Source organism: Euwallacea fornicatus, chromosome 27 (assembly GCF_040115645.1).
Source record: "Euwallacea fornicatus isolate EFF26 chromosome 27, ASM4011564v1, whole genome shotgun sequence".
In the NCBI taxonomy this organism is placed as follows: domain Eukaryota; kingdom Metazoa; phylum Arthropoda; class Insecta; order Coleoptera; family Curculionidae; genus Euwallacea; species Euwallacea fornicatus.
The window spans coordinates 1752102-1770164 of NC_089567.1; the positions used below are offsets into that span (position 1 = coordinate 1752102).

The window sequence follows — 18063 nt, forward strand, 5'->3', positions numbered from 1 at the left end:
GTCCTGTCTGTGCCATGTTCATGTTCCATAATGTAAACATTAGGAATAGCGTGGGATTCGGCTAACTTTAGACTTTGATACGGTTTTCCCGAACACACAAACATTAGTCGTTGTAGTTAGATCTTATGTAAAGGGCGGATAAGTTGTTTCATTGCCAATTTCCTTTAGGTAAGCAACTTTTAACAACATTTAAAATTTACTTTGTCGATTCTACACCTCCCACACCCGCGCAAACAATCCGAGAGATAAAATTACCATAATCGGACTAAGATCATCTTTTATTAATAAAGCATTGTGTTGACGTTTGCATGCCTGAAGAATAAACGATTATGATCGTGAATGCCGCTCTTGCACACTTACGAACTTGGCCTTAAAAATGTAAATTCCTCGTCAAGTTAGTCAGATTTCAACAGGTTTCCGCCCAGGCGAGCGCGAAGAAGTTTTTCGTGATGTTTCTTCAATTTAAAGCACTTCAGTCACGCAATTTTGTGTCAAACGGCGAGGGCGTTAGTGATTCGTTATTACAGTTGTCATTGCTGTGACAACCCGCGCGCGCGCGCACCCAAAACACCCCACGGTATTGCCGCAGTGCCAGATAAGAAATTATCTAAGGGTTGTCCTGGTGTTAGTGTTATTTAATCAATGTACATTGCGAATTGCGTAAATGTTGACCTTTAATGCTCAGGAATATTCAAAATTATATATATTTTTTTGTTCGGATAATTATTCAATGTCCTCACTATACGTGAAAACGTTGGATGTACTTAATATCGGTACTTAATTTTGCAATATGTTCCCATCCGTTTGCGTGTATATCTAATCTTTATGTAAATATAATTAAACAAAGTGGAGTTTTCGCAAAAGTTAAGTTAAGTTAGATGGTAAATTGATATTTCCTTGGGTCATATCCGAACAGCTAGATCAACTTAGGGCCGAGTTTTCAGCTTATCCAGTTACTGGTTCCAGCCAAGGAAAAACCAAATTGTTAATGCGTTGTCAGTTAAAGTCAGACAATCTAATTTCCATAGACATGCTGAAATAAAGCTTGGGATCGGCGGCATTTTTTTCAATTCCTATGGAAACTAGCTTGGTGTTCACAGCCACTCATTAATTTGGCCCTAAGGGCTCGACCAAAGTCCCTTCGAGTTTTCCATTAGCCCTCATTGACACAATCTAGGGCCACATTCTTGAAGTCTCGATTCGCTTTCGAGTTATTTTAACAAGTTTAATTTTTAAATTTAATTATAATAATTTTAAATTTTAATTGTTCAAAAGAACTCGACAAAGACTTTCTCGAATTGTCGCGAAGATCCTTATTACCTGGAACGATTTCGAAGCCTCTCTGCCAAATCTCGTCAAAAATTAATTAATACTCTTGAATAAACTGACTAAAGTAGAAATCGTTATGGAGGTTTCAAGAGTTTTCGCTGAACTTACCTTTAATAGCGGATTAGAAAATTGATTGAACTAAGGGCCGATTTAACGCATCAGTTTCCATTACAACTAATCTCTATTAATTGGTTTAGAAGATTATTACTTGATACAAACCACAATATGTCAATACATCGTAACTTTTCACTGTTAGTGTTAAAAGTATTTAGTGCGGAATATGTGTTCAACAGTGCTTAAGTGACTATTGAAATCATTGAAACAATTTGGTGACTGAGCCTGATCGATGATGGAAAGTCCGTTTTTGAGAATCAAATCTCCACTTCAAGAAGAACGTGGGAAGGAGTTCGCGTCCTATAGGAACACGGTTTCCCATTTTCCATTGATTTATGGGCCCGTACCGTACAGTAGGTTTCATTGAAATTTTCGTATTCTATTATAGATAAATTAATTGAATTTTATATTATCGGTTAAATGGGAAAAAAGTTGAATATTTTAGATGTTACTAAAAACGCTGTTTCAAAATTTGGAAAATTTCAACTGCAACCGGAGATTTTGAAAAAAAAACAAAATTTTGGTAAATACTTTCCCGATTTAATTTAATGAGGTATATCAAAATATTTACATTTATCACTGTTGCTGTTTGCCCTTTACAGCGTGATACTATTAGACGTAAAATCCTACCTTTCGTTTCCCTGTAACCAGCATAAACTTCATTTCTTTATACGGTCCTGGATTTTTTTTAACTCCGATTCTGATCGTTTGCGTCATAATTCTGTCGCTCATATGACAAAAGAGATTTTTGTTAAACTCTAAAATACGCATCTTCTTTTCCAATTTAGCGAGCTTCGAATGTCTTACGATTTCCATGATCCCCATGTGATTCATTTTTATATTGAGCACCCTGTATGTAGGCCAGGGCCGCAAAATTTGACGATATGTTTTTTTGATTCGACCCTTCGTCTAAAATTAAAGAAAGACCGTAGAAGGTGTCCAGTTTCGACACTTTTGCTGAACATCTCCGTTATTATTACAGTTCGAGGGTTGGGGTTATCATAAACCGGTGTCACTCTTTGGTAAAGCAAACGATGCTGCAAACAGATTTATCATCGTGGTTTTTGAAAGACAGGATAAAATTGAAAATTGTGCATTTTCGGACACCTCTTGTATTTAAGTTATCTTATCAGTTATCGATTAGGTAAAAACGGAATGTTACACCTTTTCTATCTGGAATCTAGTGACGTGCGTAGTTTTTTCCCAGTTGTCCCCATTTTTGAGAAAATTATCAAAGTTGAGATTTTTCATATGGAATGTCCTTTATATTAATTGGTAGTTACATTCTACACACTAAAAGATTAACAGAAATATATTAGTTCGGGTTAGTTCAGGTTAGAATTTAGATTATTTTAAACAGACTATAAATTGCCAGCAAGAAGTGATATTATTTATTAAAAGTGCATTATTTTCGATGTAGATAATACGTCCTAAACGCACTTGGTTGCTTGATTCTAAACTTTTTATGCCTTTTAAAATATAATAAAATGAATAAAAACTATGAAATAAATATAAAAAATTAAAATAAAATAAATAGTAAAAAGTTATTTCTTCTTATCGTAATGTCTGTTAATAAAAGAAGTAAAAACATACATATCTAAGAAATAATAATATACCTTATAGGTAGCTGACCAGGACTTCGGTGGCACAAAAAAGCATAAGTTCCATTGTGTTGTTTATCTCCTGTTAGAATTGTTTTAAAATAATATTATGGGAAAGGTAATGTTAATTTTTTAATCTATTTTAACGGTGACTCAAAAATGTGACATCATGGTATGTTTCACACAAAGTCACAAGAATTCACAAAGAGCTCCCGATTTATATTTCGACAAGCAAGAATGCAAGAATACATTTTTCAATATTTTATTTAAAATATTTAGTTACGTGAGGTCCTTTTAAGTAGCATGTTAAATATCTATGGATAATAATAAAGTGGTATCTCGTTATGTTGTAGTATCCCGAAAGAAGTCAGCCATTTCCCGATGGCTTTTCCATACTTAAGAAGAATCTAATACAACACGGAACCTTTACGAAGCCTCGACCCAAAACATACAGCAAAGAAAATAAAAAAGACGATGAGGTACACGTTTTGACATGGACAGAAGCCACTCTTTCAACTTCTTGCAGAATAATTGAGAAAAAAATTGGTATAAGTAAAAATGGTCTTCAAAAAATTATAAGAAAACACAAGTACCATCCATATAAATTCAAAATCGTGCAAAAATTGCACCCTGAAAATGCAGATCGACTATTAACCTTCCGTCGTTAGTATACAGAACAAATTCGAGCCAATGCCAATTTTGGAAGATTGCTGATTTTGTCAAGTACTGATATTCCCAACCATCATAATGCAAGACAGTAACGTGAAGAAAATCAGCACATTATCTTCGAAAGATAACAGGAAGAGCGCTTTAGATTTGATGTGTCCTGCATCATATTAGGCACCTGAATAAGGTACCGGATCTTTGGGGGAGGTCTTACAGCAAACAGGTATCTGCAGATTATGAAAGATGTTACAATAGAATTGTTAGAAAACGTCCCTGTGGCCCAACTAAATAGTATATATTTGCAGCAAGATGGTGCATTATATAGGGCGTTTGCTAGAAAATAATAATCCCCAAAGATCAGTAGCTAGGGCTACAAGCAAAGATGGCCGCAGCGATCGCCTGATTTATCGGTGTTGAATTTTTGGTAATTATACCGTAAACGGTTTTTGCTCCGATCGTTCTGATTTTTTAATATTTTATTCTAAAGGTCATTTTGAACAACTTTTCTAAAGGGATAAGGGCGCGCAAATGCCTCTTTCACACTTTTTTTCAGGTTGAACAATTTTCCAAACGGGATCGTGGAGCGAATAGGGGTGCTGGGTGGGGTAAGGTAAGGTGAGGTAAGGTAACACATTTCCATTTTTCATCCAAATAATCATTTTTGAATCCAAATTATTAAAAAATGGATACATCCTGGAACCACTATTGTATCGGATTGTTGGAGAGCATGTGATGTTTTAAAAAATGAAGAATATCAGCACTCGCAAATTAATCAGTCCCTTCATTATGTTGATTCTAATGATCCGCAAATTCACACTCAGAATGTAGAGCGTATATGGAGAGATATCCGAGGTGGAATTCCCAGATATGGAAGAAAAGAGCCCCGTTTTGTTGGATATCTAGCAGAATTTTTGTTTAAACGGTCATTTCCTTTATTAAGCGACATCTATTATTTCTCTATTGAAATTGCAAAGTTCCATCCACCTCAGTAAGGAAATTTATTTCATTTAGTTCAGATTAGTTCAGGTTGGTTCGGATCACCTCAGTAAAGGAAATTTATTTCATTTAGTTTCAATTCTTATCAAGCAATATGTTTTTCATTTACTTATTTTGATCAGAATTTATATTTTTTTTCAATTGCGATTGCAATTAAAATAAAATCGTAAAATTTTCGTGTATCTTTCTTGCGCAGGGGCCACGCTAGTATTTTAGTCGATCAAGTGAAGTGTCTTTCGGGATTCATGGAGTGAATTGGAGTGCTGAGTGAGGTAATTATCAACAACGTTTCAGATCTTTAAAGCAACAACAAAATATTACCATGGTGCGGCAGTTTACCCCACCCAGCACCCCTATTCGCTCCATGATCCCGTTTGGAAAAATGTTCAACCTAAAAAAAAGTGTGAAAGAGGCATTTGCGCGCCCTTGTCCCTTTAGAAAAGTCGTTCAAAATGACCTTTAGAATAACATGTTAAAAAATCAGAACGATCGGAGCGAACACCGTTTACGGTACTGTTACCGAATTTTTTCCTATGGGGCTTTATGAAGAATAAGGTATACTAAACCTGACACAGGACATTAGGCAAATCTCGGCAGGTCCCCCATTTAGCATTTTAATATCTATCAACTCATTCCTTAATCACTTTAAATGCCTTAAATAAAATTTCACAAATGTGCCAGCTGTGTATTAGGGAAAATGGCAACCATATTGAACAATATCTCTAAAAAAACATCTACATTATATTGGTTATTGGTTTTTAATATAAGTTTAAATATAAGGTAAATCTCTTTGGCCTCAAGCCTGTTTAAAAAGATATAAATTCCAGCTTTCAATTTGAAACATGGTGCCGACTATTATATATTTATAGAAAGTTCTTAGTGAGTAGAATGTAACTACCAATTAACATACAGGGTGTCAAATTTGAGAAATCTCAACTTGGGTAATTTTCTCGAAAATGGGGACACCTGGGAAGAAACTGAGTGCGTCACAAGGTTCTGTGTTCATAGAAAAAGTGTGTGAGATTCCGTTTTGACGTAGTCGACAACTTAATTACAAGATATGTCTGAAAACGCGCAATTTTCAAAGTCACCCTGTATTTCAAAAATCAAGATGATATATCTGTTTGCGGCATCGTTCGCTTTACAAAAAAGCGACGCCGGTTTGCGAACACCCCAACCCTCGAACTGCAACAATAACGGAGATACCCTGTAAAAGCGGCGAAAACTGGACACCCTGTACAGGGACCTGCGTATTATATCGTTGACAATAGCGATTTTATGTCTATTTGCAATTTCTTTAACAATCGCAAAACACTGCAACTCTTACAGGGCACCTGCCTATTGGCTCGTTAATGGAAACCCAAATAGTAAAAGCGTATCGCCCTAAGGCAGTTTAGGCGTGGTTTCACGATCAGCGACGCTACTTTTACTATCCCAAGATACTATCTGGCACCTGCATTCCTACACTACTTACTATTTACATTATTAATTTACGACATTATGAAGTACCGGTGAATTTCTCCCAAAGATAAATGAATAATCATAATTCCGGTGTCGCACATCTCAAAAACCGAAAGTGGTCTTATTGATTTAGCATCGCTCATATGTATCATCACGAATCATTGGCACACACCTACCTAATGATTAAATTGCATTTCTCCAGTTGGCAACTATTGCTATCACTACTGCTGCTACAGTATTACTACTATTAAAACCGTTTTACAGCTATTTAACCGCAGAGGAATCCAAATCAACTTCAAACGTTGTGGACAACGTTTCAAAATGATCCGATTTGAATCTAAAGTGTGTTGCATCGCAATTGCGGTTAGTTCAGTTTTCAATTAAGTAACAGAGCACTTAATCAAGCTAAATTAAATCATTATGCAGTCAGCTATATTGAAATTCCTTTGCAGTCAGTATGATTTGCTATGGCCCGCAGACCAGTTAAATGTGCATAGAGTACGTCAATTTGGTCCGAAAAAGGTAAAATCTGCATATTTTCGCTATTAAATGCTGGAACGTTCTGGAACGTCCACTTTACCAACGTTTCAAAATGTCTGCAAATGATGTGTATTAAATGGATTTATCTCACTCTCTGTGGGTACCAATGTTTAGGTAACATTTTTCTGGCTTCATACATGGTTTTACACGTTCTTGTGCGAATGCCGTTTTATCAGCCACCTGTTAGAAAAATAAGTCGGTATGACCAATTTCGCCACTAAGTAGGTTTATGTAGTCATTAAGACGTATTTTTGCATTCATTACGACATCTGGGCAACGTGAAGTGGCGTCGTTAACATCGTTCAAGCTAATGGATGTTATATTTTACGGTCGTATATTTGCTTTTGTCTCCTTACCAAAGAATGTCACATTTTACTACACTTCCTTTGTTACACACATTATAGAAATATTCCTTAGAAGCAACGTCAGTTCGTTACTTCATTGTTTTAAACAAGGTCGGTTTTCTTATGGTTGGCGAAAGGATCTCGGAAACTATCCCAGTTACAGAGTTGCTCAAAGACTGAAATACCTGCGATTTTAAAAGATCAATGCAAGGCGCTAATGTCAACCATATAGAGTTAACCATACAGATGTCGACCGAAACTACAGTCGCTCAAAAAAGTATTCGTACAGCGGGAAAAAAATTCTATGACCCATAATTTTCGACTGATTCTGTTCAAAATTTGTATAATGAAAAATCGAACCTCAACTCAGTTTAGGTGTTCGAGCAAGTTTTGAAAATTACATTTTTAGAGTGCTTTTCATGGTCTTAAAAAAAACTCCATTTCGAAAACTTCTTGTGCAGTGGAAATTTTTCAGTAGGATTTTAATGATCCTGGAGAGGGGATTTTTCTACGCATATCCTGAAAATTTGATCAAAGTCGAGCCACAAATAAAGGAGTTGCAGTCTTTTGAAATCGTCAAAAATGTTTAAATTTTATTATTTTGCGTGAGAATCGTCACTTTTTGGCGAATTTAAAAAGCTGCAAATCCTTTATTTGTGGTTCGATTTTGATCAAATTTTCAGGATATACGTAGAAAAATCCCCTCTACAGGATCATTAAAATCCTACTGAAAAATTTCCACCGCACAAGAAGTTTTCGAAATGGAGTTTTTTTTAAGACCATGAAAAGCACTCTAAAAATTTAATTTTCAAAACTTGCTCGAACACCTAAACTGAGTTTAGGTTTGATTTTTCATTATACAAATTTTGAACAGAATCAGTCGAAAATTATGGGTCACAGAATTTTTTTCCCGCTGTACGAATACTTTTTTGAGCGACTGTAAATTCCGTAGATTTATTTCTATCATAATGCGTTAAATATGAAAATTTTAGATTAACGAAATTTATTCTGTCAAATTGTGCTGTGTATGATATATCATAGGTTCATGTAATGTCCCCATCGTCAACACTAATCCGTTTGGAATTATCGTCAATTCAGAAACGTAAACGGACGAAGTTTTTCTTAAGATATTTAGAAGTTCTTTCAAAGAAATGTTCTAAGTTCCAGTCGTGCAACGAACATTGTGACTCCCTGGATGGTCCGAAGAGGAGATTTTCCAAAATATTTTTTTTATACGAAAAAACGCATTTGCTGGTGGGCTTAGGGTTTAGAATGTGTGCTAATTCACTGCCAGAGGGGCATCCGCCACTGCGTATTTATCATTCTAACTGATGAATCATACATATCACAAGCGTTTAATTGTAACTAACACCCTTCAGCACCTCCCATGCTAGTACCGCGCCTAATTCGGAAAATTCTATTTAGAATTACATACTCGCTGAAGTTCTTTCTGTCTTTTATGCTCGGAGCTTTAAGCGGAATAATATTAATATGCACACAATGTCCGTAATATAGCTGTACATAGTTCATGGTCACTTAAATTTCTCTGTACTTACAATTTAGCAGACGTGACACGATTTGATGGTTCTTTTGTTATTTACCTGGGTCGGCGTAAACCCACATTTACGCGATTGTCCCCAATACCTAACCCTCGTTTTAGATCAATAAAAATGTTCCTGAAAACCCCTCTAATATTAGATTCTCTAACACCCCCTCAACCACTTGTTAAATAAAGATTACATGTAAGTGGTCTAGTTCTTGCGCAAACTTTTGAAACGCCCGTGGTACCATTAATGAGATATAACTGTCTTCTTTCCGCATGTTCGTCAGTCAATTAGTACCGTGCAAAAGAAACCGGCATAGACAGTGATAGTTGCAATGGCGTATTGGCGGGAAACTGAAAATATTAATTTCTTCAAGGATTGTCAAGGTACCAATGGTATGGGACACTTTCTTCAGTTGAGTAGCGACGCGAAGAAAGCGAAGATATTTTCTTTGCTTGCGGTTGTTATTGTTGACTGAAGTTAAAGTGATATTTCTTGAGAATCTGAAGTACAATGTTCGATATCATTTTCGGTATAATATATGAAATTGATGATGTTTTAATTCGCTAATTCTACATATAATGACAGAATCTCCAAGGAAGTACGTAGAAAACGAAGTGACCATCCACTACAAAACTCCAGTGCGTACGGAAATCAAGGACTATGTGCCGGAAGACGAACTGGCCTATCGACAGGCCGAAGCCATGAAAAAAATATACGAAGAAGAAAGAAAGAGAAAGTATCTCCAGGTTAGCGACAGCTCACAGGTAAGTTTCGTTTTGATCAGTGAGATGCCTGGTGTGTTCTTTGCAGTTTGCATATTTCTGATCCATGGCTAATTTTAACAGAGAGTGGTTTGATACGCTTTACTTTCAATACGTTCAAGCTCCTGCCTTTACGTGACTCTAATCAGACACATCCAGCTCAGGCTTGCTGACGATTTACGAAACTCCCTGGCTATGAAATAATCTAAATTACGATCAGAACTAAACCGAATTTTGCTAATGCAGGAACTTCAAGACATGAAATCCCGGAGACACACCGACAACTTCATCCCTTCCCAGAAATCTCCCATTTCACTCAATAGATACGACGATTTCGACGATCTCTCTGTTCCAACTAAACCGAAAGCTCGGTATGAGAATTTTCTCAATTGTTTTTGTGTCGGACTTTATTTCAAATTTGTTTGAGTTTAGGTCACCTGAACCAAGATTAGTTGCTAAAGCTCTCTACAACTTTGTCGGACAAACGGCCAAAGAGCTGACTTTCCGGAAAGGTGACCTCGTATATGTGCGCAGACAGGTCGACAAAAACTGGTACGAGGGTGAATTGAACGCAATGATTGGACTGTTCCCTGTCAATTATGTCGAGGTGAGTTTGCGTAAGTCTTTGAGAAGAGTTATCGAAAATAAGTGAAATAAGAACTTCATTTTTGCCAATTATGCAGCGGTTCATTAATAATTTGTTCCCGCTTAATTAAGTAAAGGGCACGTTTAAAACACAAGTTCAATAACTCCAGCGAAAAATTCGATGAAGCTTGGCTTCAAAGAAACAATGTTTTGTCGATACTGTTTCGTACAATACCTACTTGCCCAAAATAAACAAACACTGCTGGCAAGTAACGAGGCCCAATCGTCATGTAAAACAACAATTTCATTAAAAAGCGATATTCCAAATCATCCGGTATAGCATTTGGTACATAACGCTACCCAGTGGTAGAAATGAGCATTGGGTGCTACACGGGAACAAAATAGAGCGATTCAGCTACACTTGGGAAACTGCATTATGAATAAATATTGTAGTTTTTAATTTACACATTAGAAATTGCTCCTGGAATGTTTTTTTGGTGCGATAAATTCACTAAAAATATTTGCCTCAAGGTATGTATACAGGGTTCTCCTTAATGTCATACTAACGTTTCAGGGCGTGATTCTTCAGGTCATTTTATGAAGAAAATTTCATGTGAACATATATCCACAACATGCCAAATTTTTAAGTAGTTTTTTGACATTTTTCTTTTTAGGCAGTAAATTTCTCAGAAAGTGTTTTAAATATGGCTTTCAATTTTGGCGCATGTCAATAGGACATTAAAACCCGTGTTTTAATAAGAAAAGTAGCTCTATCGCTCAACCAGTAACGTCCCTACATACATGTCTTCCGATATTACTTACGAAAAATGTAGTATGCCGTAAACTTTTTTCTCGGGGATATTTTGCTGATTAGGTTGCTGAATCCTACATGAAAAAGGTCTCTTATGCTTTTCTCGTTAGACGACCCATTTTCGATTAAAACCACAAAAATCGTCTTAATTAACTTATTTATTTTAAGAATTTATTGTAAATTGCTACTTTATACTAAACATCGTGTACTAAAAATATTATTATAAAAGACGTGTTTCATGTAAAACTGACCAGCCTAATCAGAAAAAATACTCCCGCGAATTGCCATTGGCGTACCACTTTGTTGGTAAATAATATCGGAAGGCATGTATACAGGGACGCCACTGGGTGAGTAATAGAATTGTTTTGTCGATGAAATACGAGGTTTTATGTCATATTAAAATGCACCAAAACGGAAAGAATATTTAAAATTTTTGTAAGAAATTTAAAAATAACGTAAATTTTTTTTTAATACACTGTAGCTAACAGCTACGTCGTTGCGGATATATGATACTAAAACTTTCTCTCATGAAATGAATTGAGAAATCACACTCTGAAATATTAACACGATATTAAAGAACATCCTGTATATCTGATAGATGTACCTTGCCGAGGTACCAAAAATCCACATAACTATATATTTTATCAATGCCGATACCTTCAACATTTTTACGAAACGTTATGCCCTGAACTCGTTTAGGTCAAATAAGTATTTTATAGAGAAATATCGTATGGCTAACGGTTTTTAAGATTTCTAGTTACGTCATGTAAAGAATTTTAATAAGTGAATTGAATCAGTCTATTGCCATCTCGAAAAGCAAATAATACATGGAAACAATTTTACGACATTATATCTGTAAATACATACATATACCTTTCCTCGTAAGTATTGGCATGTCGATAGACAATATTCTATTAAAGTACAAGAGGGATTATGCTTATGGAGCAATAAATTGCAGACATCAATTCTGGGTTATAAAGACGCATATGGTATGGCGACAACCTCTTCTTCTGTAGAAATCTGGAAATTGATTATTGGGTAATCCCCGCGGTTCCAAAATACGCCTAGTGCTAGTCTCAGGACCCTCCGATAATCGGAGTAAGATTTTCTGTTCTTCATCCACAGTAAGAATTTTTGGTCTTGCGTTTGGATGAAATGCACTAGCCTCATTCAGTCTGCCATAAAGTCGTTTCCAAGTTCGATGATCCTGTTGTCTATTATTGGAATAAAGTTCCAGGTACTTTTCAGCAGCACGAAGGCTTCTAAACTTTGTTTGTACATAAACACAGACCACACTTCTCATTTCAACATTAATGAATTCATTGTGTGATATTCGTGAAAGTATAACCAAAAATATTACAAAGTGTTCCAAAAATATTACAAAATGTTCCAAAAATATTACAAAGTGTTCCAAAATTATTGGAGAAAAACGCATTTTTTTAACTAACTCTTAATATAATTTTTTTTTCTATTTACTGTGAAGCCCTCCACCGTGGAAACGATCAATTTCGTACATATGTATGTAGTATGCAAATTGACCGTAAACGACCTAGTTTCACCTCAAGAATTAATAGCATCCTGTTGATCATTTAATGCTAAGATACACTGTATCTAGGTATAAAATAAATAAGTCGACTTACAAAAGTGTAAATGTGCAATAAAACATTTTGGACTCTAAACTACAATTTTTCTGACCAGTTTGAAGCGAGTTCCAATTATTGATTGTTAACGGTATTCGCAGGAATAGGCGGTTAAGAACGAAAATGGAATGTGCTAAAGAGGGTCATTTTAAGTTGAGAACTTTCTTCTGCCACTAAATAAAACTAATTCTAAACTAAATTCCCCTTTATTTCCTTAGAATTTTTTACCAAAAATTCTTTTTTTCTTCGGAAATCTTCGATGGCCTGCTCTAAATTATGCACCCTCTGAAGCGATCGACATAATACTCCATTCAAATCATGCGGTTTCACCCTGTAACTTGGCAAGTTAATCGAACGGTTTAACCGCCATTTTCTCAATTTAAATCAAATTCAAATCGAAAAGCAATTACTGAGATATGCCCGTTGTCTGCGGAATTGCAATGCAAAAAATTACTTATCAGATATTTTTTAGCGACCTATATTTAGTAAAATCGTAGGTCACATTCCTCAATGAAATCCATAAATATTTCTTCATTAATTGAACATGATGAAGCAGATTTTTGTAAAATAGTATACTATGTCTACACGAAGCTTATCAATAGATATAAGAATACCAAGTAAATCGTCTACTGGTTTCAGCAAGTTTAATCGAGCATTTTTGAGGTCAGTGTAGGTCAACCCTTAAACGAAACATTTAATAATAAACGTGATTTAGCAGATTACGGTTTTTAAACTTAGTGTGAAAATTTCTTTGAAATTGTATTTTTAAATTGTTTACGGTGTCCAGAAGAGCAAGTTGTAATTTTAAAAAGCGTAATTATCTAGTTGATGCAATTTTCCCCATACTTTGTAATGGTCTTTATTCGTATCAATCATGGATGTAAGTCGTCATTGCTTGTAGTTTTAAAAAAAAACTTCACGGGTCCCAGGATAAAGGGATTTATTTAAAATTATTGTCACTACTAGAACACAAAAAGAAAAACATAACGCAAATACTAAAACATATTTTAAAATATCTCGTAAAGTTGTGTATTGGGAGGTCTTTCCATTAGGCATGACAAGTTTCACGGTGTGCTTACCTACTCCTTCCTCGCCGCAGCTGCAAATGGGTCTACTTACATGACGGAGTTTTTTAAATAAACATTTTCATTCTAGATTGTCCCATATGAAAGCAGCAAAGTTGTAACTCCCAGAAAAGCACACGAAGGCCAAGCCAGGGCCAAATTCAACTTTTTAGCAAAAAGCCATTTGGAGTTGTCGCTCGCGAAAGGCGAACTAGTAACCATTACCCGAAAGGTTGACGATAACTGGTTTGAGGGCAAGATTGGAGGACGAAAGGGCATCTTTCCGGTAGCGTATGTGGATGTAAGCATCCTTCACATTTCTGGCATCAAGTCGGAAATTAAATCTCTTCATCACTATCAAACATGTTTGTGGAGAATGAAACAGAAAAGTTAATATTTTGAGTTCTCCCTTATGCCTCTAAATCTTTCAAAACACGTAAATATCTAATCTGTCTGTATCTAAAAGTGTTTTTCAATTCCAAAGGTTCTAATAGATCCTACTGAACCACCGCCACCCAGCACTAAACCAGTAGCGTCGCCAGCGGCACACTCTTTGTTATTGAACGGATCGGCACAAGGCAAAGAATCTATGGGTAATAAGTATTTTGGGTGCAATAAAACTATATTTTAAAATCGTAATTTAATGTCCAGGAAGCCACCTTTACACACCGAACGTCCCAAACCCAATTATGACCAGAGATAAGGACAACGGGTACCACCACGCCAAAGCGGTGCAATTATCTGGAACGGGAACTTATTCGACTCTACCAAAGGCAACTAAGAGTCCCACCGATCAGGCTTTGCATATTGAGACACAGTCTGATCCTGTACCGTAAGTATTTACAAACTTAAACATATAATTTAATAACTAAGAAAAATACGAATTTACATACCCATCATAGTTTATATGCGAATCACCTTTGCGAGGGCACACTCGGGGAATTAGCATTTGCAATCATTTTGGTGCATTGTTATGAAATGTTGTTGCCACGGTATACGAGGTATTCAGAAATTACTCAATTAAAAATTATATTGTCAAAAATGAGAAAATAATTTTTATAAACATAAGGAGGAACTATGGCAAAGGTTTTTTGCAATAAAGGCAAAACAATAAGAGTTAAAATCACCAAATTTGGTGTATTAAAGTAACTTGGCATATTGAAGAAGCTATGCATATATGGTTGATATATATACAGGGTGAGTCGGAAGGATCGTGCCAAACTTCAGAAGCGTGTTGTACATGAAAAATAAATCAATAAATAAATTAATACGTTGGATTGGTCGTGGTGGCCCTATTAGTTGGCCTCCAAGATCTCCAGACCTCACACCACTAGACTATTGTTTGTGGGGTTGGTTTAAAACTAAAGTGTACAGAGTAAAAGTGGACACTCAAGATGCACTAATTCGATGCATTAGAAATGCTGCAGCTGCTATTAAAGAAAGACATGAAACAATCAGGAGCGCAACGAATGTTCTTCATAGACGAAGCCGAAAATGTTTAGAAGTTAATGGCAATATTTTTGAACATTTACTATGATATCCAAACGTTAATTTATGGAATTTCTTATGAAATTTATAAATTTTTTTAATTTTATGTTTTAATTTTATTTACGCTCTAACTTGTAAACAATCGAAAATCGGATAACAACATTTGAGTTTTTTTACATTTATTTTTCATGTACAACACGCTCCTGAAGTTTGGCACGATCCTCCCGACTCACCCTGTATATTAACCAGAGGCGTATATTTTGGAGGAGGGATCTAACGAAGATTTTACTGTTACTTTTTTGCCACTATTTTGATATCACCAATATAACCTAGTACTTTAATAAATTTACAAAAATGTTTCGTTCGTTATGCATTTTTTAAAAATGAATTTATTTAACGTTTATCTTGAGTACTTTTTCACTGCCAAAAACGTTTCAGATATCAATATTTTAAACCATAATGATTAGGTATCAAATTACCCACGAAATTTTCATGTCGCATTAACTCGAAAGCGATGCATCCTGGAGGTGTTAATCATGAGTATCTTTTTCGTAAAAAATAGTTTGAAATTTAATGATTTGTCGTTATGCCACCGAAAAAATGCCATTCAAAAGAGTTTCAGCAAAGTCTTCCTCAGGCCCGCCCCAAAATGCACACCTCTGGTTAACATTTTGCAAAACGGGATCTATCAGCTTCTTCGACGCGTCAAGTACCTTAATACTACAAATTTGGTGATTTTAACTGCCACCGTTTTGCTGTTATTCTAAAAAAACCTTTGCCATGGTTCTTCTAAAGAGCTGTAGCTCCTCTGAAAAATATTTTTAGGCATTTTTAAAATTTTTTAAATTTTCGATTATATAATCCACTATTTCCTTTGGACCCACGAATTTCTGGGCACCCTGTATAACAAAGTAACCCCAGAATAGCGTCACAATGTGCCTAATGTGGAACTGATAACTGCACGATATCTGGCAAACTGGCGTGTTTGCCACAATTCAGTTTAAACGTTAAAACCCAATTCTTACAAATTTTTATCGTTTGTCCGCAATCGGACAGCAACTCATTAGTTTGTCTCTTCCATTACTTTTGCCACATGTGTAATACGTTTTGACAACTGATCATTACACATATTTTTCATCACTTTCTTAAGATAGATACTGACGTCATTTGACGTGACTGTGACTCACATAGATATCAAATGAAATGTTTTCGTACGGAACCAGTCTTCTGTCAGTTATCTCACTCTAGCCAGAGAGTATCGACGGCTTCTTAATGAGAAATCTGTCAGTTGTTAATGATGGTTGTCAACATGTTTGACATTTTTCTTGACAATTAACGTCACTTTGAAAAATAAAAAAGTCCTAAAGGAACATGCTGTAACTTTGATGTGTCAATGTCATACTTAATATAAATTTTTATACCTACAGATATCGCGCCCTCTACAAATATACCCCTCAAAACGATGACGAGTTAGAACTGCTGGAGGGTGATACGGTTTATGTCTTGGAAAAATGCGATGATGGATGGTATGTGGGATCCAGCGAGCGAACTGGAGCTTTCGGTACTTTTCCCGGCAATTACGTGGATAAAATATAGCACAGAATCTACTATTTAGGTAGGGTTTAGTTTCAGTGTACTGATAAACTTCCACAAATGAAAAAGGAAAATTAAGCAACGATACTGAAACACAGTGAACGTAACCGAGCTAACGACAAAAACATTGCCAATGAAGATGCCTATGTTGTCTTTCATGATGTAGGTGATAAATTTTCATTTTAAAAATATAAATTTTTGAATTTTTGAACACGAAATTAAACATTTTTTTGCTCTCCTATGTAGGGGTCACCCCAAATTTACTGAATATAGTTGCTTTAATTTTCGTTGAAAAAAAGATCACCCTCGTATATAGTGTGTTGTAGAGGCGTTTACTAATTGGATAGGCCCAGTATACTAATAATTAAAGAAATCTAGTTTTAAATAATCTAGTCAGCTGCAGCCCAAAACAGAGAATTATTACGTCGACACCAAAGTAGTTCCGTAAGTTAGAGAGAGCTTGTTTAATGGATAATTATGTGTAGTTTTATATACATAAATAGAAGTTATTTATTTACCAAAATATGTACCTAGCTATATCTGTATGATGGGTATAATAAAGCAACAGTTCTTCCATTTTAAAATAGGCATGATCTACGAAAATATGTTATATCTACAAAGAAACAAACCGAAAAATGGCAAATTAACGACAAAATCACACAGTGGAGATAAATCGCAAAAACCAAGGACAAGCCCTTTTTGCTTAATACGCAGTACTTTTAGCGTTGTGCCAGTAATAAGACTTATTTATTGATTGTAGATGAGTGCCTTTCAAATTACAATACACTTTATCTCTGTTATAATATTGTATGTTAATAACAAACACTTTTTTCTAGACATTTAGAGTTGTATCTAATTTTTTAAAGGTAAGCATAAGAACGTTGTTATTTAGTTTTGTACTAATAATATAGATTTAGAAGATGTAGTTGAAGGCTTTAGCGTTATAGAGGCGTTTTTAATTCACCAGTACCAAAAAGTTTTAACTATCGAATAATTGCTTATTACTCAATAGGAACGAGATGATTCAGTCCTAGGATTCTGTTGTATCTATCATTGTGTTTGACTTCAGTTTTCATTTTTGTTAATTGTTTTATGAATGACAAGGCAATATCGTATGATTTGTTTAAAATAAACTGTAATTTTACCAAAACACATCGTATTTCCATTTTAGTTCTCGTCAAAATCAAGTAAAGAAAACGCAATTTAAAATAATAATAATAAATAATATAAGGATGGCCGTTTGGAAAAGAAACACATGCAGCTCTGAACAGCTAAAAGAGGCTATGAAAAAACGCCCAGATATGTAAAATTTATTTTTCAAGGGGAAACATTTTAGGCTAATCCCAAGTCCCCTATTTGCAACCCCTTAGGCGAGAGGGTGTTCGTCCTCGAAATCTTAAGTGAAAGAGAGTCGAGTGATACATAATTTTAAGAGTGCTTTAACGTACTTTATAACCTTCCAGTTGTAAGTCTCTTCTGTCAACACAACCAAAAATGCACAAATTCAATTATTTACGTTCAGT

At 35.3% G+C, this 18063-nt stretch overlaps 1 protein-coding gene across 15 annotated transcripts in view; it reads left to right on the plus strand.

Moving 5' to 3' along the window:
- The window catches only part of CAP (Cbl-associated protein), a 96739-nt gene extending 79049 nt beyond the window's left edge, over positions 1-17690 (plus strand). For 10 of the 15 annotated variants that reach the window (XM_066297120.1, XM_066297119.1, XM_066297125.1 and 7 more), the window contains 7 exons: positions 9184-9362; positions 9606-9730; positions 9792-9966; positions 13551-13760; positions 13944-14052; positions 14111-14291; positions 16375-17690. In XM_066297120.1, the coding sequence (XP_066153217.1) occupies positions 9184-9362; positions 9606-9730; positions 9792-9966; positions 13551-13760; positions 13944-14052; positions 14111-14291; positions 16375-16543 (1148 nt within the window). In that variant the 3' untranslated portion in view covers positions 16544-17690. Of the gene's footprint in view, positions 1-9183; positions 9363-9605; positions 9731-9791; positions 9967-13550; positions 13761-13943; positions 14053-14110; positions 14292-16374 lie in introns of those variants that run through there. The other 5 variants (XM_066297123.1, XM_066297128.1, XM_066297132.1 and 2 more) reach the window with 5 other exon arrangements.
- Positions 17691-18063: the final 373 nt, after the last annotated feature.